The sequence below is a fragment of the Rana temporaria genome, chromosome 12, assembly GCF_905171775.1.
Source record: "Rana temporaria chromosome 12, aRanTem1.1, whole genome shotgun sequence".
NCBI classification, from domain to species: domain Eukaryota; kingdom Metazoa; phylum Chordata; class Amphibia; order Anura; family Ranidae; genus Rana; species Rana temporaria.
Genome location: NC_053500.1, coordinates 72,173,726 through 72,196,974, shown reverse-complemented (window position 1 = coordinate 72,196,974; position 23,249 = coordinate 72,173,726). Strand labels below are relative to the sequence as shown.

Below are 23,249 nucleotides of genomic sequence, written 5' to 3'. Positions count from 1 at the left end.
TTCTCAGCAGGAACTCAGTTCCCTTTGCAGGACTTGAGCAGCCGAGCCGCCCGAGCCAATCCTTCACTAAGCGGCGATGCCCAGCTCGAGTCACTGTCAGGGGCAGGCGAACCTTAGTAATCCTTTATGTTACTGGCCGCTTCCTGTATATGGATTCATCGGGTAGTGTGCGGGTATTCCGTCACTTCCTCGATGCCGCAATGTCTCCTGGGAGCTTTTGTCATTGTTCCCAGGAGACATTGCGGAGGTCTGCCGCAAGTTTTCACGGGATTTAGAAAGAACTTGCGGTTTAGTAATTATGCATATGAGCGTATCATTTTTTATTTTTTTTGGTGGGGGAGTGGATCTTGGGTGGAAGTTCACACACTTTTTTCCCCAGGACTTGACCCCTGTGTGTAACATCTGTTTATTGTGCCTAAGCAGCACCCTGCTAAATGTACCTTTTGTCTTTGAAGTTCCTCCTAACAATTAACAGTGCATTTCCTGGTATGTGAGTGTGCCTAGGCTCTCCTGTACTTCCATTCTCGTAGGTGTATAGCTGCTGTGTGGGGGGCATTGCTGTCTCTGGCTGCTAGTCTCGGGAGTTTTGGAGTACCATTTGGTGCTATCCACTGTTCTACTGAGAGACATCTTTACATGTCGAAATTCCGAAGTTTTGAATTTTTGAAGTTAGGAAATTTGAAATTTTGGAAATTTTAAAATTCAAATTCCGTAATATTGAAATTTAAGAAGTTTGGGAAATTTCGAAATTTGAAAATGGTAAATTTGAAAATTCGAAAATTAGAACATCGTAAATAAGAAAATCCTAAATTTTAAAATCAGAACCATCAGGACCATCTGCCTGCTCTCCTGTATTCATTCTGTGGATCTGTGCTTTATACACTTCTCCTGCTACATTTAGAATATTTCCCCCACCAGTCATCAGATCACCTGTCATCGGCAGAAAGCTATGACCTAAAGAAGCAAAGCTCTGCCTCTACCAAGATTTCTACATCCACAAAGTAGAGGCATGGTAGGTCAGTAAGTGGGAAAGATCAGCTGCAAGACAACTACAAGCAATACTTGTGACTAGTCCTCCGGTTGCCTATTTTAGGCATGGCTTCCATGGTTCAGGTAGTCTTTAGGACAGGAGGAAGCTCACTTAAAGCGGAGTTCCACCCAAAAATGGAACTTCCGCTTTTCAGAACCTTCCAGTGTCACATTTGGCACCTTTCAGGGGGAAGGGGGGTACAGATACCTGTCTAAGACAGGTATTTGCACCCACTTCCAGGCATAGACTCCCGTGGGAGTTTACGCCACTTCCCACTGTCTCCTAGGAAACACACTGTTCCCAGGAGAGAGCAGGAAACCAGTGACGGCACGCCGTGCTACTCGCACATGTGCAGTAGGGAACTGGGCACTTCACTTCCTGATTCCCTCACTGAGCATGGCGGTGGCAGCATGCGTGGACCGAGCGATTGCTCAGCCTCGTCTGCCGACATCGCGGGCACGCTGGACAGGTAAGTGTCCATTTTTTAAAAGTCAGCAGCTGCAGTATTTGTAGCTGCTGGCTTTTAAAAAAAAGAAAATTTGGGTGCACCTCCACTTTAATTTCCTATAGAAAACGAAGATACACAAAGTTAACTTTACATATCAGTTGCCACAGTGCTCAGACATATGGCCACTGTTAAGGTTTGGGTACAGCCAGGCAATCAGTGCCCATGCTTCAAGAGACACCATCCTTTGAATGCAATCACGTGACCCATATGTCAATGGCTGTGTTTAGTTCCAGACGTTAAGGGAACTTTTAGATTTATAGGTTATAATACAGCAGGTGGGGGTGGGGGGGTTGGCGTATAGTAAGGTTACAGTCCTATTTACCTGAATGACTTGCATTTGCATCAGTATTGCCTGCCACACGTGACCCCCTTCATGTATACATTTTGTCGTGGCAGTGTGAATCAATGTGGCTGCTGGCCATGTTAACTTGCATCTTGGAGGTTGGGGTGGTAAAACAGACTCAAACGCTTATTTTTAACACCCCCGTGGTGGTCTATATAAACAAGGCCATTCATTTTATACCTCACCCCAATGCACTAAAGCAATGTACCTGCTTTGCAGTGCATCACAATACACGTTAATGCAATAGTGTGCTGTGCAACATAACATGCATTAACGCTACACACCAAATGTGATTTCACTTGGTTTCGGCCTCTGGCAAATTTTTTATACAGAATCATTCTGGGAAAGGGATGGGAGGGGCAGGAAGCCACTATGGTGTGCTACATGTCAATATTTTGAAGGAACATGCTGACAGGATGAGAGAACAGAGTGAGCAGAGAAATTAACTTATGAGCCTGCTGCTGCTCTTTCATTGTCCATTCAGCAGGTTGTGGGTAGACAGTTGTGGGAGGACAAGGGACACCACTGAATTACTTAAAGTGCATCTAAAGCCAAAACCTGTCTGGCTGTGGATAGATTAGTGACATGTTAGAAGCCCCGGTGGCTTTTGTTGTTATCTGTATCCCCAGTGGGTGATTTACTCTCTCTATTTATCCTGATATTTATTCTCTCTATTTATCCTCACTGAGACAGAAAGTAGTTTACAATACAAAAATTTGAGATGCCACTAGAAAATGGAATAGAGGGGAAACCTTATATTGGGGACATTTTTTGGTGACAACTGTCTGAAGTTGGGTTCACACTGCTGGGACCTGAAAGTCATGCAACTTAGAGTGTGACTCTGCCAGGCGACTTGAGTGTGATTTGAAGCAACTTCAGCGAATGCCCGGGTAATCTTCCTGTAATGTTGGATCTAAATTGCATCAATTAAGATGAGGATCTGACTTGGAGATGACTTCCATTAAAGTTTATGGGTCGGATAGAAGTCGCCTTGAAGTAGTATATGTGACGGTATCGGTATGATATCCCCGTCAACGTTCCCTTCTTCCCATAACGAAAATCACCCCAATATTCCACGAGGAGGGATATCCCTGGAATCGCCCAGAAAGCCACACATGAGACCAGCTTACTGCTTGAACAACACAGACTTTTAATAGTAAGAAACCAGAGTTTATATGTGGTTACAACTGTTACAATGACAAATCTCCGCCCCCCCTCACACAGTGGGGGGTCTCCAATACAGCTCCTTTGAAATAAAGATATTTCTTTGAACTACTCAGCAGCTAGCCGGCTCGGCACCGCATATAGAGAGATAATTATCACAAGGAAGCAATCAACATAATTAACACAAGCCACTTATCTAATCACAGTAACCAGTAAACACAGGGCTAGAACAATTAACATTTGAAACAGGGCTGGCTGCAGAAGAGTAATTACAATTAACAGCCTTAAACAAGCAGGGAGGATTAAACTGACATATAGGTAAAAAGTCCATCACAATGGCCCCCCTTCTTCTCCCTGCTCCGGAAAAGCCTGTTGGACCTTTCCTGGTCCAGTAGGGTTGACGGGTTCAGAGCTTTTAGTCCGAGGTTAACTCCGTTTGGCATGACTGACCTCCCTTGGCAACGGCTTCAGACTCAGGTATGTCACCGGGTCGTCAGATCACACGCCGGTCAGTCCCCAAGTCTTTGTGCGATCTGCAAAGTCACCAGAAGTCAGTGTGAAGACAGCGAATGGGTCTGTGCGCCGCCGTCTAGGTGTCCCGCTATGGGAGGGGGCAGGTTATGGCTCTGAAGTGACAATCCCAGGAGATTCATAAAAAGAAAAGGTTATATTTGTTTAAATGCTGTAGCACTGGTGCTCAGAGTCCGGGGGGGGGGGGAGGGGAATCAGAGACCCATAAGGTCAGCCACCCCCTGCTCCCTCCGCAGCCGCCGGTTCTCCTCTTGGAGCTTCTCCAGCTCCATCTCCAGTTCATGCTGCTGTGACCTCAGGTGGTTGTTCTCCTCCTCCATGCGGCTTATGCACTCCTCCAGCTCTATGTACTCACGGATCAGCTCCTGCTTGCTCATGTCCTGCAGGCTCTCCACGTGGTCCTTCATCATCAGGAACTGGGTGGTGGTGTAAGGGGCCACCGGTGGGCCCTTGGCGAACATCTTGGCACGCATCTGGGACGCCCGCTGCGACTCCCTCTCCTCCAGTCGCTTCTTCTCCTCCCAGGTCAGCTTATTATACGGCTTCCAGGACCTCTTCTTCTTGAAGGGTGGCCGGTGGTGCCTCTTTCTGCCCAGCTCCCTCCAGGGCCCCTCCGGCTCAGGGCTGTCGCCCATGACCAGCTGACAATGGTGTTCCCTGTTGTCCGTAATAACAGATTGTACCATGAGGGCTTCGTAAGGGGTGCCCAATGGTTCTTCCTGACCCAGCTCCTTTGGATCCCAAGCCGAGTCTACACAATGGGCTGCTGCTGGTGGGCGGTACCCAGGTTGAGACCAATTTGACCTGGTGTTGTCATTCATGGGGCAATTCTGCTTGAAGTGACCCAGCTGTTTGCACCGGAAGCAGCGTTGTTCGTTGCCCTCCTGGCGATGATAGCGAGGGCTAGATGTCACCGGTCTGTTAGGAGGTTGGTATCTAGCGGTTGGTGGGTGTGAGGGCACCGTTTGTGGTGGAGGTTGTTCCTGTGGTGTGACCTGGTTCGTCTTGCGAGTATCTGCATATTCATCCGCCAACTTCGCGGCCTCTGGTAGAGTCATGGGCCTGCGATCTCTCACCCAATCCTTGACGTCCGTCTGGATGTGATTGTAAAATTGCTCCAGGAGCATTAGTTGCAAAATGTCCTCTGCGGTGGTGGCCTGGCTGCTGTTAGCCCAGTTAGAGGCCGACCGGGACAATTGGCATGCCCATTCCGCATAAGAGTCTTTCGTGGTTTTGCGTGAGTCCCTGAACTTCTGTCGGTGGGACTCTGGGGTTACTGCATAACGAGCCAGGAGCACTTCTTTAACCCGGGCGTAGCTATGAATATCCTGATCTGGCACGGTCCGGAAAGCATCAGAAGCTTTGCCTGACAGTTTGCCTGACAATATTGCAACCCAGTCTCCTCTAGCTATTCGGTGCAGGTTACATTGTCGCTCAAAATCCGCCAGGAAGTTATCAATCTCACAGTCCTTTTCATCAAAAGCTTTAAAAGCGCTAAACGGAATCTTCCTTGCGTCTGCTGTGCTGTACTCACTGTTCGTAGAAGGTGCGGCTGCTTGTTGGACTGCTGCCAGTTTTAACTGTAGCTCTGCGTTTACTAACATGTCCATCACTTTCAGTACCACATCTGGCGTTGGGTTCGGGCCGAACCACGCTAGCTTCTCTCTCATTAGCTTGTTGGCTGGCGATTCCTCCTCCTGAATCACTGGTGTCTCCATCTCTTGTACTGCTGGCGTTGCTGCAATCCCGTCCTCCTGGTCTAGCTCCATTGATTCTGCTATGATGACCCGCTTGGTTTTGTTGCTAGCAATCCTTCCACGAACTTCCAGTAGTTCTTCCAGTGTCTGCTTGGAATCCGGGTGTGAAGGGGAATAGAAGGGAAAAATCCCACTGCTACCAACCAATTGCGACGGTATCGGTATGATATCCCCGTCAACGTTCCCTTCTTCCCATAACGAAAATCACCCCAATATTCCACGAGGAGGGATATCCCTGGAATCGCCCAGAAAGCCACACATGAGACCAGCTTACTGCTTGAACAACACAGACTTTTAATAGTAAGAAACCAGAGTTTATATGTGGTTACAACTGTTACAATGACAAATCTCCGCCCCCCCTCACACAGTGGGGGGTCTCCAATACAGCTCCTTTGAAATAAAGATATTTCTTTGAACTACTCAGCAGCTAGCCGGCTCGGCACCGCATATAGAGAGATAATTATCACAAGGAAGCAATCAACATAATTAACACAAGCCACTTATCTAATCACAGTAACCAGTAAACACAGGGCTAGAACAATTAACATTTGAAACAGGGCTGGCTGCAGAAGAGTAATTACAATTAACAGCCTTAAACAAGCAGGGAGGATTAAACTGACATATAGGTAAAAAGTCCATCACAGTATAGGAACCTTTTCTAAAGTCAGAGAGACTTCAGGTGTGTTAGAAAAACAAAAACAACCACTGAACCGCCTCTTCGCCAATTATGAAGCGTGGGGCTAATACCCGTCACCTGATTGGCTGAAGGCACAGACGCCCCTATTGGATGCCTAGCAGAACAGAAGAACAGAGGAGGGGGAAGCATGGAGGACACAGGAGCCGTCCCACAGCTCGCCATCACCCGCTGTCTGACCTGCCACCAAGATGGGGTAACAGCAGGGGTCACAGTGGTGGCATTTAATGGGCACAAGTGGTGGCATTTGATGGGCACAAGTGACTGTATTTGATGGGCAAAAGTGGTGGCATATGATGGGGCACAAGCAGGGCCGTCTTTAATATGGTTTGGGCCCTGGGCAAACATTTTTTTTGGCTGGTTCACATGTATGTGTTTTGGCGGCCCTCATTTGTGCAGGCACAATGGGCTGCCATGCCTTTGTTTCCTGCAGAAAAAAGGTGCATTCAGCATTTTAAAAATACAGTTGCCACTGGCTGCGTACCGCTGATGATTTTCAGCCTGATTAGTGGGCAGCACAGGGGCTTAACGGGCGGCTCTGCTTTGGGCCCCCAACAGTGGCAGGGCCCTGGGCAGCTGCCCCTGTTTGCCTTATGGTAAAGATGGCCCTGGGCACAAGTGGCGGCATATGATGGGGCACAAGTGGCGGCATATGATGGGGCACAAGTGGCTGCATATTATGGGGCACAAGTGGCTGCATATTATGGGGCACAAGTGGCTGCATATGATGGGGCACAAGTGGCTTCATTTGATGGGGCACAAGTGGCTTCATTTGATGGGGCACAAGTGGCTTCATATGATGGGGCACAAGTGGCTGCATTTTATGGGGCACAAGTGGCTGCATTTGATGGGCACAATGGCTGCATTTGATGGGCACAAGTAACTGCATTTTTTTGGGCACAAGTGGCTGCATTTGATGGGCACAATGGCTGCAACTGATGGGCACAAGAGGCTGCATTTGATGGGGTTTTTTTTCAGTGTTTTTCACTTTGTTTGCGCCCCCCCTCCAAACATTTTGAGCACCAGCCGCCACTGCTTGTGACCTGCCACAAAGGCCCATATTCGAACACTTTCTGCTACACTCTTTTTCAGCTGTGGTCCTGTGTTGTCACCCTTTCACATGTGCTTGTTGTGAAGACTACAAGCAGCCATTCTGACACACTTTTGTCAGGTATGGTACACTTTTTTAACCACCAGGAAGCTGATGCTGATGTGCATATGACCCTGGAGAATGTTTATGTCGACAGGAAGTGCATGAAAGAGAAAAAAAAATTGCTACAGTTATTTTTCTTTTTTTTTAATAGCTTTAAATCTACATTAGATTATGTAACAGATTCAGAGATTTTTTTTTAACTATTTGTCTGAAGCCTGATTTAAAAAATGTTTTTAAAAAAAGTGTTAATTGACGTCACTTGTTTAAAAGCAGATACATCTTTTAATTGCAAATCTTACCCAACAGCCATAAGGCAGGTTTACATATCCAATTTAATGTTCTCCAAAGCTATGTACAGAATTATATATTTAGAGAGAGACAAATGGGATTGCATCATTCTCCTTGACATTTCCTTGTACCCACCAAAATTTGTGTATTTGCAGTTCTTAATGAATTACCTTCAACAGTAACACTAAAAATAATACACAGTGCATGTACTGAAAACTGAATGTGCAGGTTTATTCATCTCATCACCATCTTCATATTAACAAGTACAATATAATTCACAATAGTCATTTACAATTAACAATAATTAATTCATATTAAAACTCAGCAAACAAGGCCTGTTCTGTCCATTAATGTAAATGTGGATTTCTATATATGTATTTTTATTTTATTCGCTACTAAAGCAAAAAGACCTGAATGACTCAGAGGAGAGACACCCACTCTTGCGGAGATGACAATATCTTAAGACAACGCTTTAGTAGATTGGTTGTGTTATTAATGTTGCTGCAATTAAGTGCTTTAAAAAATGGTAATTATTCACTAACACAGGGACAATTTTCTTTGTATGATGTAAGCTACACAAATAGCAGCAATTAATTGGGGGAAATTCTAGAATGCTGCAACTGTAGAAGTCTCCTTTACTTACCAACTTGTGCACTTTACACCAAATGCAGCCATTTGTTTCATCAGTTAGCAAATTACTGATGTTCTTAGGAACTAATCACAGGAAATTCTAGTAACATGATATACTGGATCTGCTAAAATTCTGAAATGTAGCTTAGGCCTTAGCTAGTGGCTTAGTACAGTCTGCCAAAAAGCATACTGCTGGACTTTCTGGTTTAATACATTTTGGCTTGATATAAAACGTAAATGTAACGTTGTGTCACAATGAAGTATAAAAGAGAAGAGAGGCGCCTCTAAGTGTAGCAATGTGGTTACATTTAATTAAGGTACAAACATTTGGCAACATCTTCCTACACTTAAAGGCGCCTCTCTTCTCTTTATACTCTGTAGCTCCTGCTGGATTTTGCTTCTAATCCCCTTATGGAGGCTTCCATTTGTGGATGGACATTTTATGGTTACACAACCTGTCACATTGCTGTAATCTTTTTATATGGACTATAAACTGAAGGACCTATGAAGAAATAGTTGTGGAACAAATCATTTGAGTTTCCATTATTTCTTATGGGGAAATTTGCTTTGATATACAAGTACTTTGGATAACAAGTATGTTTCTGGAACGAATTATGCCAATCCAAGGTTTTACTTTATATATTATATCAAAATAATATAAAGAATTCTATAAAAAGTTTAGAATTAATGTAAAATATAGTTGTCCAAAAACATATTAAAAACACATTTAAAAAAAGCCAACCCAGGTAGCGGTCCTTGCTGGTGGCCAAAGAGCCCTCTCACTGTGGAAAAACATATTAGCCTAATGGCTTGGTTTCAGGACATATCATTTATCTCTAGGAAATCCTAATTCTGTGGATTTCACTTCAAGCAAATCACTGGCTGAATGACAGACCAGATAATGTGGAATCCTTGTAGTCTCCCCAGTTTTAACCACTGAGGCCCCGTACACACGACCAGTTTCCTCGGCAGAATTCAGCTTCCGACCGAGTTTCTGGCTGAATTCTGCCGAGAAACCCAGCCGTGTGTACACTTTTGGCCGAGGAAGCCGACGAGGAGCTCGGCGAGGAAATAGAGAACATGTTCTCTATTTCCTCGTTGTTCTATGGGAGCTCTCGCCCCGCCGAGCTCCTTGGCGGCTTCAGTGCTGAACTGGCCGAGGAACTCGATGTGTTTGGCACGTCGAGTTCCTCGGCCGTGTGTACGAGGCCTCAGCGCATGGGGTTCTTTCCAAAAGGAAGCAGCATTCATATTTGGCTGCGGTGGCCTGGTTTCCTTGTGAGCAGCATGTGGCATTCTTACCCAGCCTGTCAGAGGCACATATGTGCCAAGCAGTCAGTCACAGTATTCCCTTACAGGCTAGCAGCACCTCAGCTTTGGTTGGTGGCATCCTGCCAATGTCTTAGATGAAGGACGAGGAGTGTGGACAGGGCTTTGCTGTAAGTTGGAGGTTTCCCTTTCCAGTATGGCCCCACACCACTTCCATGCCCCTTCGCTTCTGATTGTCTAATGGGGAAACATGTATATTTATAGGGGTATATGAAGGTTTCAGCGGTCCATCAAGGGGGGTTACTGCTGCAGCTTAAGGGGCGGCCAGTTTGGTTGTGTGGGGTGGTTCTTTAAAAGCTCTAATAGAGGTGCACTGGCTCTTTAAGGAACTCCTGCAGATCTTGCCATAGATTTCCTGCATGAAGGGAGTCAACGTTTACAGTATTCAGAGCAGCACTTTTCTCTAGGCAGTTTGGCTACAAGCTCCCAAGCCAACCTTGGTTGAAGGATTCAACCTCAAGTAGAGCAGGAAATGAAGAAAGGCAGCAGATGAAGGAGTAGCCCTGCAGTGTACAAGCTACAGGGACGCTGCCAGCTGAAGACTCTACAGCAAGCTGCCTCTCCTGCCTCGGTGCTAGTCATCTAGGACCAGGGGTGTGTTTACCCTCAGAGCTGCAAGTACCGGGGGGGGGGGGGGGGTTTCTTACAGAGAGTGGACGGTTGCCGAACAGTTCAATTCACACTTCAGCTACGTGACACAGCGCGAGATATATACTGCTGTGTGTGATTTAAAAAGCGAAAGGAGAGGAGAGGCGGCACTTGGATCGGCCCCGGGGCCACCCGCAGTCCCGCGCACACCGGCTGCAGAACAGATCAGACTCCAGCTCTGTGACACAGTGCGAGATATACCGGTATACTGCTGTGTGTGATTAAAAAAACGGAGGGAGAGGACAGGTGTGTATAAAAAAAGGGTTTATAGGGTCTGAACTTGCCTGATGAAAGAATAACATGCCCTCCCTATGGGTACTTTTTGTGATACATGTAAAACAAATATGCAGATGAAGGTTCAGAGTTTGACAATTTGTATCCATCATCATCTATTGCTGCTCTTGGACTCTAAGGCCCCATACACACGGGAGGATTTATCCGCGGATACGGTCCAGCGGACCGTTTCCACGGATAAATCCTCTCGAGGATTTCCGCGGATTTCTATGCGATGGCGTGTACACACCATCGCATTGAAATCCGCGCCGAAATCCTCTGGCGATGACGTGTCGCGCCGTCGCCGCGATTATGACGTGCGCGACGCTGTCATATAAGGAATTCCACGCATGCGTCGAATCATTACGACGCATGCGGGGGATCCCTTCGGACGGATGGATCTGGTGAGTCTATACAGACCAGCGGATCCATCCGTTGGGATGGATTCCAGCAGATGGATTTGTTTGGCATGTCAGCAAATATTCGATCTGCTGGAATCCATCCCAGGGGAGAAATATCCGCGGAAACAGATCCGCTGGCGTGTACACACCATAGGATCTATCCGCTGAAACCCATTTGCTGGGATTTTTCAGCGGATGGATTCTATCGTGTGTACGGGGCCTAACACTCAGCATACTTTGCCTGTCATGTAAAACTATATTTCTGTATAGGCTAAAGTCTAGACTAAAACATTTTTTTTGTCTTGCTTACCTTTTATTTTGAAATTTACCAAACCAGTAGCTGCTGCATTTCCCACCCTAGACTTATACTCAAGTCAATAAGTTTTGCCATTTCTTTGTGCTAAAATTAGGTGCCTCTGCTTATACTCGGGTCGGCTTATGCTCGAGTATATACGTGTATATACTGTGATTCTGTACTTGGCAAATATGCTGCAGAAATCTCCCTTCACTGAGTCTGGCTGTAATCATTTTAACTATGGGCAGCTGAAGCTGCTGCCTGTTCACTTCCTGGATTTACACAGCCACACAGAGGCACACATCCAGCTATGCAGCTCTCATTGGCCCTCTTATGACTCCCCCCCCCCCTTCCTGGCAAACTCTCACGAGAGTGAGGGAGAGCATGATTTAAGCCTAGGCTTTTTACCAGACAAGAAACAGGAAGTGGGCTGTATAAGGTATTTACTGCCGGGAAAAAAAAAAGTTTTACTATCCAAAGTTAAAACAACAAGGGCAGAAGATTTAAAGATGAAAACATTTCTAAAGTTTTGCTTTAACTCCTTTTTAATTATCAAAGCAAACTCACCTGTCATCAATGTCTTTATGCTTTATTTTGTTAAGAAATCACCTAGAAAAACACCTACCTAGCCATGACCATCTTGAGTAAGGGCAGTTCATTCAAATAGTGCTTACTTCCTGGAATCTATCTGCCCTTACCTCATGTATACAGACAGGAGGGTGTGGTTAGCTGAAAAAGCCCCTCCTTCCAATAATAGAAAAAAAGAGCCCATAAAGACTCCTTGGATGTATCACATCTTTTTGGTCTAGGCTGGAAACCAGGAAGCAACTTAATAAAAAAACAAACAAAAAGGTTTTAAACAAGAAAAAATAATATTTCTTCTTATCTATTTACTAATGCTAGCATAGTAGGGATTAAGAATAGTTAACATTAAAAGAGTTTAGTTGTAAAGTCCCCATCTCCCCCCCATTGGCGTCATGGAGATTCAATTTTGAGTTCTTAATTTTTGGACTTTATTCAGGATCCTGTGGACCACCACAAACAAAATTCAGGCATTTTTGTTTATCCCAAATATTGAGGGAAAGTGATGGCCAGTGGGAAAATGACCTACCTTTTAATGAATTACTATAGTATGCTGGACAATACCTGGATTCTCACAACAGACCGAAGAGTGAAAACACATCTTACCTGCTTTTTGCACTTGAATTATTTTGTTGTAAACGGCATCTGAAGTCTCTATTAATGTCCGACTTGCTTGTATGAACTAAAAGATAAAGAAGCCAGAGTTAGGTCAGGCAATGCTGCGTTTGGCATACAGGCTTTAGGCAGCTGTCTAAAGCACTAGACTAATGCCTTGTACACACGATCGAAATTTCCGATCGCGTGTAGCCCCATCAGAGTTTTTGTCATCAGAGTTTAGATATAGAACATGTTCATACTCCGATGGAATTCCGTCAGAATTCCGCTGTGATCAAATGTGTATATGATCTTTCTTCAGCACAGTGACTGTGCTTTAGTGATCCTTATATCTCTACAAATTCATGGATAGACCTGTGATCATAGACTTAAGTGAACACAATATACATGGTACATAGTCAGGTTGAAAAAAGACACAATCCTTCGCCCACAGTTGACACAGAGGAAGGCGAAAAACCCCAGCAGAGCATGATCCAATTTACTACAACAGGGGAAAAAATTCCTTCCTGATCCCCCGAGAGGCATTCGGATTTTCCCCAGATCAACTCTACCTATAAATGTCAGTACCCAGTTATATTCTGTACATTTAGGAAAGTATCCAGGCCTTTATTAAAGCACTTTACTGAGCTGGCCAGAACCACCTCTGGAGGGAGTCTATTCCACATTTTTACAGCTCTTATTGTGAAGAAACCTTTCAGTTTTTGGAGAATAAATCTTTTTTCCTTCCAGAAGAGTACCCCCTTGTCCTCTGTGTTGACCTTAAAGTGAATAACTCAACACCAAGTTCACTATATGGACCACTTATATATTTGATCATATCCTCCCCTGATCTCCTCTTCTCAAGAGTGAATAAATTCAGTTCCTCTAATCTTTCCTCATAGCTGAGCTCCTCCATGCCTCTTAACAGTTTGGTTGCCCTTCTCTGAACTTTCTCCAGTTCCCCGATATCCTTTTTGAGAACTGGAGCCCAAAACTGGACTGCATATTACAGATGAGATCTTACTAATGATTTGTACAGGGGGCAAAATTATATCTCTCTCTGGAGTTCATACCTCTCTTATACAAGAAAGGACTGCCATTATTGAGCTTATGATCTACCAAAACCCCCAGATTCTTCTCCACTACGAATTCCCCCAGTTGTACTCCCCCTAGTATGTATGTATGATGCCTGCATATTCTTAGCTCCTAATGCCTTGTACACACGGTCAGACTTTTGACTGTGCAAAAGTCCGCCATGACCCAGTCGGAAGTCCGACGGACAAAAAGAAAACAGGTTCTCTATCTAAGGTCCGTAGGACTTCCGACAAAAAAAGTCCGATGGAGGCTACACACGGCCGGACTTTGAGAAAAAAAGCCTGTCTGAATTTTTTTCTTGGAAAGTTCGGCCGTGTGTACGAGGCATAAGTGCAAAACTTTACATTTATCAACATTAGATGCCTTAAAGGTTTTTCAGGGTGTAACGTGTTATAAATGCACTGGCCCCCGCTGTGACAGCAGAACTGGTATATTCTCCCCATGTCTGCTGCCACAATTTGAAAAAGACATGGCTCCGCCCACTTGGCTGTATCACTCTTTCACAGTCCTTTGTATAATTTTTTTTTATAAATGCACTTTTTTTTTACCGTCAAAAAAAATGTGCATTTATTATTTTTTGTCAAAAGGTGAATTTATCCTTTAAGATGCTGTTACACACACCTTTTCTTACAGAAGTTGAAAAGGGCTGAATGGGTAAAGTAAAAGCCTCCTGAAATTCCCCCATCTCCAAATCACCTATTTGTATCTTGGCCACAGTCCTCTACAACTCCTTTGCTCTCTCAGTGATAGGATTTCAAACCTTGTGTTGGATAGTGTCAAGCGCTCACATCAGCGCTGCATCATGAGAAGAGGTCACATGCTCCCCCATACCTGGAAGCACCGGGCATATCCTGACGCCGCGTACACATGGCCGAGAAACTCGACGGGCAAAACACATCGTGTTGCCGTCAAGGAAATAGAGAACATGTTCTCTTTTTGGCCCGACGAGATCCTCGTCAGTTTCCTCGTCGAAAAGTGTACACACGACCGGTTTCCTCGGCAAAAAAAACAACCCAGCAAGCTTCTTGCTGTTTTTTGCCGAGAAACTCGGCCGTGTGTACAAGGCCTGAGAGTTCCAACAGAGCAATGGAGGGCAGGGAAGACTGACAGAGGCAATTAAAGGTGAGTAGGGAGTGAGGTTTTTAACCACTTCCATACCGGGCCTATTGTGGCACTCTTCTATATGTACAAATTGTCATATTTTTTCTAGAAAATTACTCAGAACCCCCAAACATTATACAGTATGGCCCGGATTCACATACATCGGCGCATATTTATGCCGCCGTAGCGTATCTCAGATACGCTACGCCGACGCAGCGCAGAGAGGCAAGCACTGGATTCACAAAGCCAGTGCTGCCAAATCTGCGCTGGGTTTCCTAGGCGAAAGCCGGCGTATGTGGAAGTGGGCGTGAGCCATGCAAATGAGGCGTGACCCCATGCAAATGATGGCCTGAGTCTCCGACAGATACATATATTGAATGGCGCATGCGCTGTCCGGTGGACGCATCCCAGTGCGCATGCTCAAAATCACGTTGAAACAACTGCCCAAGATACGACGGATCACTGCCTACGGCGTGAACGTAACCTACGCCTAGTCATATTCACGTCCAACGTAAAATACGTAAACAACGTAAAATACGACAGCTTATGTTCCCTGGTCCATACCTTTGCATGGGTTGCGCCTCATATATGGGGAATAACTTTACGCCGGACGTACGACTTACGCAAAGTGCGTATATTTTGCGCCGGGCGCAAGTACGTTTGTGAATCGGCGTATCTCCCTCATATGCATATGTGCATATAAAATCAATGGGAGCGCCACATGCGTCCAGCGTAAATATGCGCCCACGATACGCCGGCGTAGGCAAGTTACCTCGGTCGGATGAAGCCTATTTTCAGGCGTATCTAGTTCTGTGGGCACGGCGCACAGATACGACGGCGCATATTTGCACTTATGCGGCGTATCTCGTGATACGTCAGCGTAAGTGCTTTGTGAATCCAGGCCTATATGTTTTTTTAGCAGACACCCTAGGGAATAATATGGCGGTCGTGGCAACTTTTTATCTCGCCTGGTATTTGCGCAATAATTTTTTTTAAACATGTTTATTTGCAAAAAAAAACAATTTCATGAATTAAAAAATAACAAAACAGTAAAGTCAGCCCAATTATTTTGTATGTAAAAGATGTTATGCCGAGTAAATATATACCCAAAAACATAGAATATCCAGGCTCAAACTTATATATACCCAACATGTCACGCTTTAAAATTGCGCACACTCGTGGAATGGCAGAAATCTTCGGTACTTAAAAATCTCCATAGGCAACACTTTAAATTGTTTTACAGGTTACTAGTTTAGAGTTACAGAGGAGGTCTATTGCTTGTTGCACATGCTCTAACGCACGCGGCGATACCTCACATGTGTGGTTTGAACGTCCTTTACATATGTGGGCGGGACTTAGGTGTGAGTTTGCTTCTGAGCGCGAGCTACCGGGGACAGGGGCGTTTAATTTTTTTTCTTATATACTTTCTTTTACACACACACACACACACATATATATATATATATATATATATTTTTTTTTTTTTATAAATTTTATTTCTATTACAAGGAATGTAAACATCCCTTGTAATAGGAATTGTGACATGTCCTCTTTATGGAAAGATGCAGGGTTAATAAGACCCCACATCTCTCCTCCAGGCTGGAAAGCATGAGATCGGAAACAAATTCACTGATCTTAATGCGTCTTTGTTTACATCCGTGGCCCAGACGTGACGTCATAACATCGCGCCCAGGCCTCCGAGGGTCATAGAGATGACTGGTGACCATCTGGTCATCGGAAATCTCTATGGCCATCATCCGGCAGCGGCCGATTCTTTCTCTGGGTCCCTGATGGCAGGGAAGAGCCCGGAGAAGCACTGGATGGCGGCGGGAGGGGGGATGTCTCCTCCCGTCGCCTGTAAGAATGATCAAGCGGTGAAACTGCTGCTATGATTGTTTTTACAGTGCACAGAATCGCCGTCAGAAAAGAATGATATCTGAATTATGCATGTAGCTGCAGACAATTTACCTGAGGGCTAAATATATCTGACACTTTAAAGGTTGATTTACTAAAACTTGAGTGCAAAATCTGGTGCAGCTGTTCATAGTAGCCAATCAGCTTCTAACTTCTAACTACAAAATAAAATTGTATATAAAACGCAGAATATCAATGATGGCTTTTCAAGCTAAAAACATTTTCAGCAAGTAAAAGGAAACACCTGTTGATTTTTGTCAGAAATGCATTATCCCCCATCCCTTCCGGTAAACTTAAAGTGGTTGTAAACCCTTACAGACCACTTGATAGGCACCGATGTCTATGGAGCTTGCGCCGTAGACAACGGTGCAAGTGCACTGAGCGTGCCATTTCTAACGGCGATCGTGTTGTGACTGGCGGCTTCCGCAATGACGTCACCGCAGCTCCAGCCAGTCACAGTGCCGGAGCCGCGATACCCCGGAAGTCACTCCGGGAGAGATGGCGGCGATGAAGGAGGGGAACGAGGACCACTGCGGGGGCTTCGATCTTAGGTAAGTTTTTCATAATGAGCTAGTATGCTATGCATACTAGCTCATTATGCCTGTGTCTTGCAGGGTGTATTTTTTATTTAAATTTTTTCAGAGGGTTTAGTCCGCTGTTTAGGCTTGCCCCACCTACCCCTAGCAGAACTTGCAATGAGTATTCTTGTTCCATACTCCCCTACAAGTTCAGGGAACAGGTCACTGGTATTTTTTAGATCAGTGGTCTACAAATGATGGCCCTTGGCTTGCCTTTATCTGGCCCCTAGGGGGCACTGTTCCTCCAGCAGACACCAATGATGGGGCACCGTTCCTCCCACTGATACCCACAATGGGATTTCTCTCACTAAACACAATGAAGGGGCATTGCTTACTGCCACTTGCAACAGCCTTCCCCACCTAAAACCTGAAGGACAGTAAACTGGCCCTGTTAGAAAGTTTGAAGACTCCTGCTTTAGTTGGATCCAATGCCTGTATTTTAACTCCTGGGTTCCCTATTTTCAGAGGATCATCCTCAAAACCGTTCCATAGATCTGCTATCTGTGCCTGAGAACTGCACAATTGTCTAATTGGCCTCTTATAACAACATCTGACTTGTGCCATTCTGTGTAAAATTAAGCACAGGTTCTTCTGACAAAGTTTCAGATTTTACCATTTTCTCTGGCATTTACAGTCTACTTTTACAAAGTCGGTTTATTTTAGATCTGGAATGCATTTGATATGCGCCTTTGATATGCACACAGTTGTTTGCAATTTACTGGAAGCAGTGCACTGTGCTATCCTTGAGAGGAACAACTTGCTGTACTAGGTAAAGGGGCTCTGTAATTTATAAATACCTTCTTTACCTCTTCCTTTCAAAAACAGTTCCTCTGAAGATCAGGATTGCTCCATTTTGTTTGTGTGCACAGGTCTTTTTCCCTAAAAGGGAAATTTCTTGCTTTTAATAAAATAAAATAAAAACGTGCCTCAGTGGATCACATCCCTTAAGAGTAGGGATGAGCCGAACACCCCCGTTCGGTTCGCACCAGAACTTGCGAACACACCAAACGTTCGTGTGAACTTTAGAACCCCGTTAAAGTCTATGGGACTCGAACGTTTGAAATATAAAGTGCTAATTTTAAAGGCTAATATGCAAGTTATTGTCCTAAAAAGTGTTTGGGGACCTGGGTCCTGCCCCAGGGGACATGTATCAAACGGCCGTTTTATCGGGAGCAGTGAATTTAATAATGCTAAAAGTGAAACAATAAAAGTGAAATATTACTTTAAATTTCGTACCTGGGGGGGGGGGGTGAAATAGCGCATGTTTCCAGTACTTAGAACTGTCCGTGCACAAAGTGTAATTTCTGAAAGAAAAAAAGTCATTTAAAACCGGACTTGCGGCTATAATGAATTGTCGGCTCCCGGCAATTCCGAGAGGATTCATTCATAAAAAATAAATTAAAAATAGCGTGGGGGTCCCCCCAAATTCAATTACCAGGCCCTTCAGGTCTGGTATGGATATTAAGGGGAACCCCGCCGTCAATTTAAAAAAAAATGACGTGGGGTTCCCCCCAAATATCCATTCCAGACCCTTCAGGTCTGGTGTGGATTTTAAGGGGAACTCCACCCCAAATTTTTTTAAAAAATGCTGTGGAATTCCCCCAAAAATCCACGCCAGACCCCTTATCCGAGCACATTAACCTGGCCGGCCGCAGAAAAGAGGGGGGGACAGAGTGCGGCCCCCCCTCTCCTGAACCGTACCAGGTCACATGCCCTCAACATGGGGAGGATGTCCCTTGCCCGGTGGTTGTGGGGGTCTGCGGGCGGGGGGCTTATCAGAATCTGGAAGACCCCTAACAAAGGGGACCCCCAGATCCTGGACCCCCCTATGTGAATTGGTAATGGGGTACATTGTACCCCTACCATTTCACAAAGGAAGTGTAAATAGTTGTAAAAAAACAAACACACCGTAGAAAAAAGTCCTTTATTAATAAAAAAAAAATAATAATCCAGCGATGGTAATCCACTCGGGGGGCGGGGTCACGTGACGGGTGGCCCCGCCTCACCAATAAAATAAATGTCACAGCTTCAGCCGCGCCATTCGCTGGGCTGTGTCCGGAGGAGAAAGGAGGCGGGCGATGCTGCGCTCTGGATCCTGGATGATCTTCTCATCGCTGGACCGGAGAGGAGATCACCTGTCGCTGGATACAGACAACGTTGGAGCAGGGAGCCGCAAGTGGATTACCATCGCTGGATTTATTTTTTATTTTTTTATTAATAAAGGACTTTTTTCTACGGTGTGTATGTGTGTTTTTTACAACTATTTACACTTCCTTCGTGAAATGGTAGGGGTACAATGTACCCCATTACCAATTCACATGGGGGGGGGGGTCAGGATCTGGCGCTATTTCACATGCTAACTTTACACCCCCACTAGATACGAAATCTAAAGGAATATTTCACTTTTATTGTTTCACTCTAAGCATTATTAAATTCACTGCTCCTGAAAAAACGTCAGTTTTTAAAACTTTTTTTTTGCATTGATACATGTCCCCTGGGGCAGGACCCAGGTCCCCAAACACTTTTTAGGATAATAACTTGCATATTAGCCTTTAAAATTAGTACTTTAGATTTCTCCCAACAGGGACTTTAACAGGGTGTTCCGCGGCTTTTCAAATTTGCCGCGAACACCTCAAATTGTTCGTTGTTCGCCGAACAGGCAAAGTTCGAGTCAAACATGAGTTTGACTCGAACTCGAAGCTCATCCCTACTTAAGAGGGGCTTCCACATAATTTATGATGGAAATTATCTGTGCATGCACATTGAACACCTTAGCTTTGTGCCTGGGATGTAGAAAATATATTTCTACCTTAGTAGTGCAATGCTCAAACCTCCTGGTTCCCTATTTGGCCTCCTACTTCAATAGAATAACTGTAATTGGAACAGAAGAAACTTAAATTGTTAGTAAACCCATGACCCTGCAATTCACTATATCCAATCTTTCACACAGGGACATGGACATGAAACCATTTTACTAAATATAAACTGCTAAATACCTTTTCTCATCAGCAGTATATAGCAGTCTTGTGTCTGGCTGAGAACTGGTTAATTTAGACAGTCCTATGTAGCTGCCGAACCCCTGACCCTCTGTCTGGACAGCACTGCTTGGCCCTGTGCTGATCACATGCAACCTCCAAAATGGATTGGGGACTAATGAAAACATGGAGGATCAGAGAAGACAGGATCAAACAATGCAGAGGATTAACTTCTTAGGTTCCACAATGAGTATAACAATCATGCTTTACTGCATATACAGACTAATTTTAGTGTGGGTTTAGTAACACTTTAATCTTCATCCACTACAGCTATGCTACGTTGGCATGGAGAGTCTGGAAATCAGTAGCCTTCGGTTTCAGGATATGTCCCCAGATTTATTGATTCTTTATCCTTTAGGGCCATTGGAAAGTGACTTTATTTTGGTTTTGATACTCAGGCTTCTTACTGTAGCTCTCAATCTACACCCTAAAACTGTGAATCTTGTTCTTTTTCCCTTCTGTTATCACTGCACCTCAGACCGGCCATAGAATATCCGAACCATATGTGGGCTCAGGTTGCAGGAAAAAAAATTGCACAATTCCCCCATTAACACAAACAGTGCCAACAGGGGAATCAGTAATTGTTTGCTCCCGGCTCGGGGGGGAGACATCCCCATCGGGAGAAGACAGCGATCAACTTGGTACATTCAGCCTGACCATTAACTGTTCGAATCTCAGCCAGTTTCTGCTGAACTGGCCGAAATCCGAACTGTGTATGACTGGCCTAAGAAGTCCACTCTTTCCAGACTTTTGCTCCTCTTACAGTAATTTTCCTTACCTATTCTGTCTTTCTACTTGAGTTGGGGAATCTGGTATTTGGACTAGTCTTCTGATTGGTCTTTTTTGGCCCAAATAGTCACGGTTGCCATCGACTCCCAACAGCATCCTTGAGTTGAATTGGCTATACAGCTTTGTGTGTCGCTGGAAAATGTATTTTTTGTCATTCTTTAGGCGTGACCTCTCCTACACTGTGCATCTAAGAGCTGGTACCTCTTCTCATCTCAGAAGGTTTTAGAACTCCACTTGCGACACTGGGTGAACTTCTTCCTCAGGTGGTCTACCTGCCGTATGAGCTTCATGTCCACACTTTTTCCATAGTGTCTAGGCATTATTTCTATTCCCTCAACTGACTATATATTTTTCCCACAGGAGAAGCATATTTCTGTTACCGTACTATGGGTCTCCATCGGGGTTAGGGTAGTATTGGAGGCCCTTTGTGGTACATAGTAAATAGTGTTTCTTCTAATAGTCTATCTGTAATCATTGATGTAGATTGCTTAGTTTTTTCCACCCCTTTGCTCCTCAATGGAGGACCTATTCTTTTTTGGTAATATCCTCGAAAATTCAGGAATCACACTCTGTAACGCTAAGGATAGGTTGCTGGTAGACTACCATGTGTCCCAACACACTGGGATATTGTTTTTTTTGTTTATTTTTTACACAGGGGTTGTTGATACCTATTCTCTCCCTATAAAGGGTTCCTGGATAGTACTCTGGAAGTTTGTTTACCCAATTATGACTGTCTTTCTGGACATGGGTGGGGTTTAGTTTGCCGTAGAAGTGGGTGGGCCCATGTAATATAGTAGGACGGTATTTGTCAACCTATGTCGTTCAGTGTGTCAAAAGGTCAAGCCATCACATATATTAGATCCAATTTACTAAAAGTGTTAAGAATCCTCTTTCAAAAATTGTGTGAATATTCACTTTAATTATCCGTTCATATAAAAAGCATTCAAACTGAACAGAAGTTGGTTTATTTTTTTTACATAACGGATAAGTAAAGTGAATATTCACACACTTTTATGAGTAAAAAAATCTCAGGTTCTTTAGTAAATCAGCTCCAGCTGTGCCCATTTGTCACATCTGTCAATTTTTGGCAGTCCTTCTAAGTGTAATTGTTTCCTATGAAGACTAAAGCTGGCCATACTCTGTTAGTTTTTTCATTCAGTCAACAGGCTCAAATAGGATAGATGGAAGAATCCCCCCCCCCCCCCCCCCCCCGCAGTCCAAGATATTGTATTCTGACAGCAACACCCACAAACATTTTGATTGACGTCAAGAGGGGGCGGTCACAGACTGATCAAAATTTGTCTGGTCTGTGCTAAACTGGCCAAATTTTAAATGGCCACTTTAACCACTTGCTTACTGGGCACATAAACCCCCTTCGTTCCCAGGCGAAATTTCAGCTTCCGGCACTGCGTCGTTTTAACTGACATTTGCGCAGTCGTGCGACGTGGCTCCCAAACAAAATTGACGTCCTTTTTTCCCCACAAATAGAGCTTTATTTTGGTGGTATTTGATCACCTCTGCGGTTTTTATTTTTTGTGCTATAAACAAAAAAAGAGCGACAATTTAAAAAATATATATTTTTTTTTTACTTGTTGCTATAATAAATCTCCCATTTTTTTTAAAAAAAAACTATTTTTTTTCTCAGTTAAGGCCGATACGTATTTTTCGACGTATTTTTGTAAAAAAAAAAAAATCGCAATAAGCGACTGGTTTGCGCAAAAGTTATAGCGCCTACAAAATGGGGAACAGAATTATGATTTTCTTTTCATTATTTTTTTTTTACTAGTAATGGCGGCGATCTGCGATTTTTATTGGGACTGCAATATTGCGACGGACGTATCGGACACTTTCGACACAAATTTGGGACCATTCACATTTATACAGCGATCAGTGCTATAAAAATGCACTAATTACTGTATAAATGTGACTGGCAGGGAAGGGGTTAACACTAGGGGGTGAGGAAGGGGTTAACTGTGTAGCCTGGGTGTGTTCTAACTGTGTGGGGGGAGGGGGGTGACTGGGGGAGGTGACCGATGCTGTGTCTCTATGTACAAGAGACACAGATCGGTCTCCTCTCCTCTAACAGCACGTGGAGCTCTGTGTTTACACATAGAGCTCCACGTCCCTGCTGTTACCGGCTGTGTTCCCGACGATCGCGTGTACCCGGCGGACATCGCGGCCGCCAGGTACATGCATCGGGTCCCCAGCGATGCGGCGGCACAGTGGTTACCCGCCGCGCTCCCCCCAGTGGCGCGCGCGGATACTGCTTTCAAATCACGTCCAAAGACGTCCACTTGGCACCTGAGAACCGCGCTGATGACGTCTTTTGTCAATAGCGCGGGTCTCAAGTGGTTAAAGAATAATGTACTCCCCAAGTCAGCTATTCTCAACCAGGGTTCCTCAAACAGTGAGTGAGTGAGTGAAAAACTTGTATAGCGCTACATTTGCGAACTGAATCGCCTCAAGGCGCTTGGCATCCATTTTCATTCTGTTTATCCTTCAGAATTGGTGTTTTTT

The 23,249-nt window shown here is 44.6% G+C and overlaps 1 protein-coding gene across 1 annotated transcript in view; it reads right to left on the bottom strand.

Moving 5' to 3' along the window:
- Window positions 1-23,249, bottom strand: part of LOC120918285 (inactive phospholipase C-like protein 2) — a 290,438-nt gene that overhangs the window by 78,220 nt on the left and 188,969 nt on the right. The window contains exon 4 of the mRNA XM_040329798.1: window positions 12,233-12,308. Coding sequence (XP_040185732.1) covers window positions 12,233-12,308 — 76 coding nt within the window. The remainder of the gene's footprint in view (window positions 1-12,232; window positions 12,309-23,249) is intronic.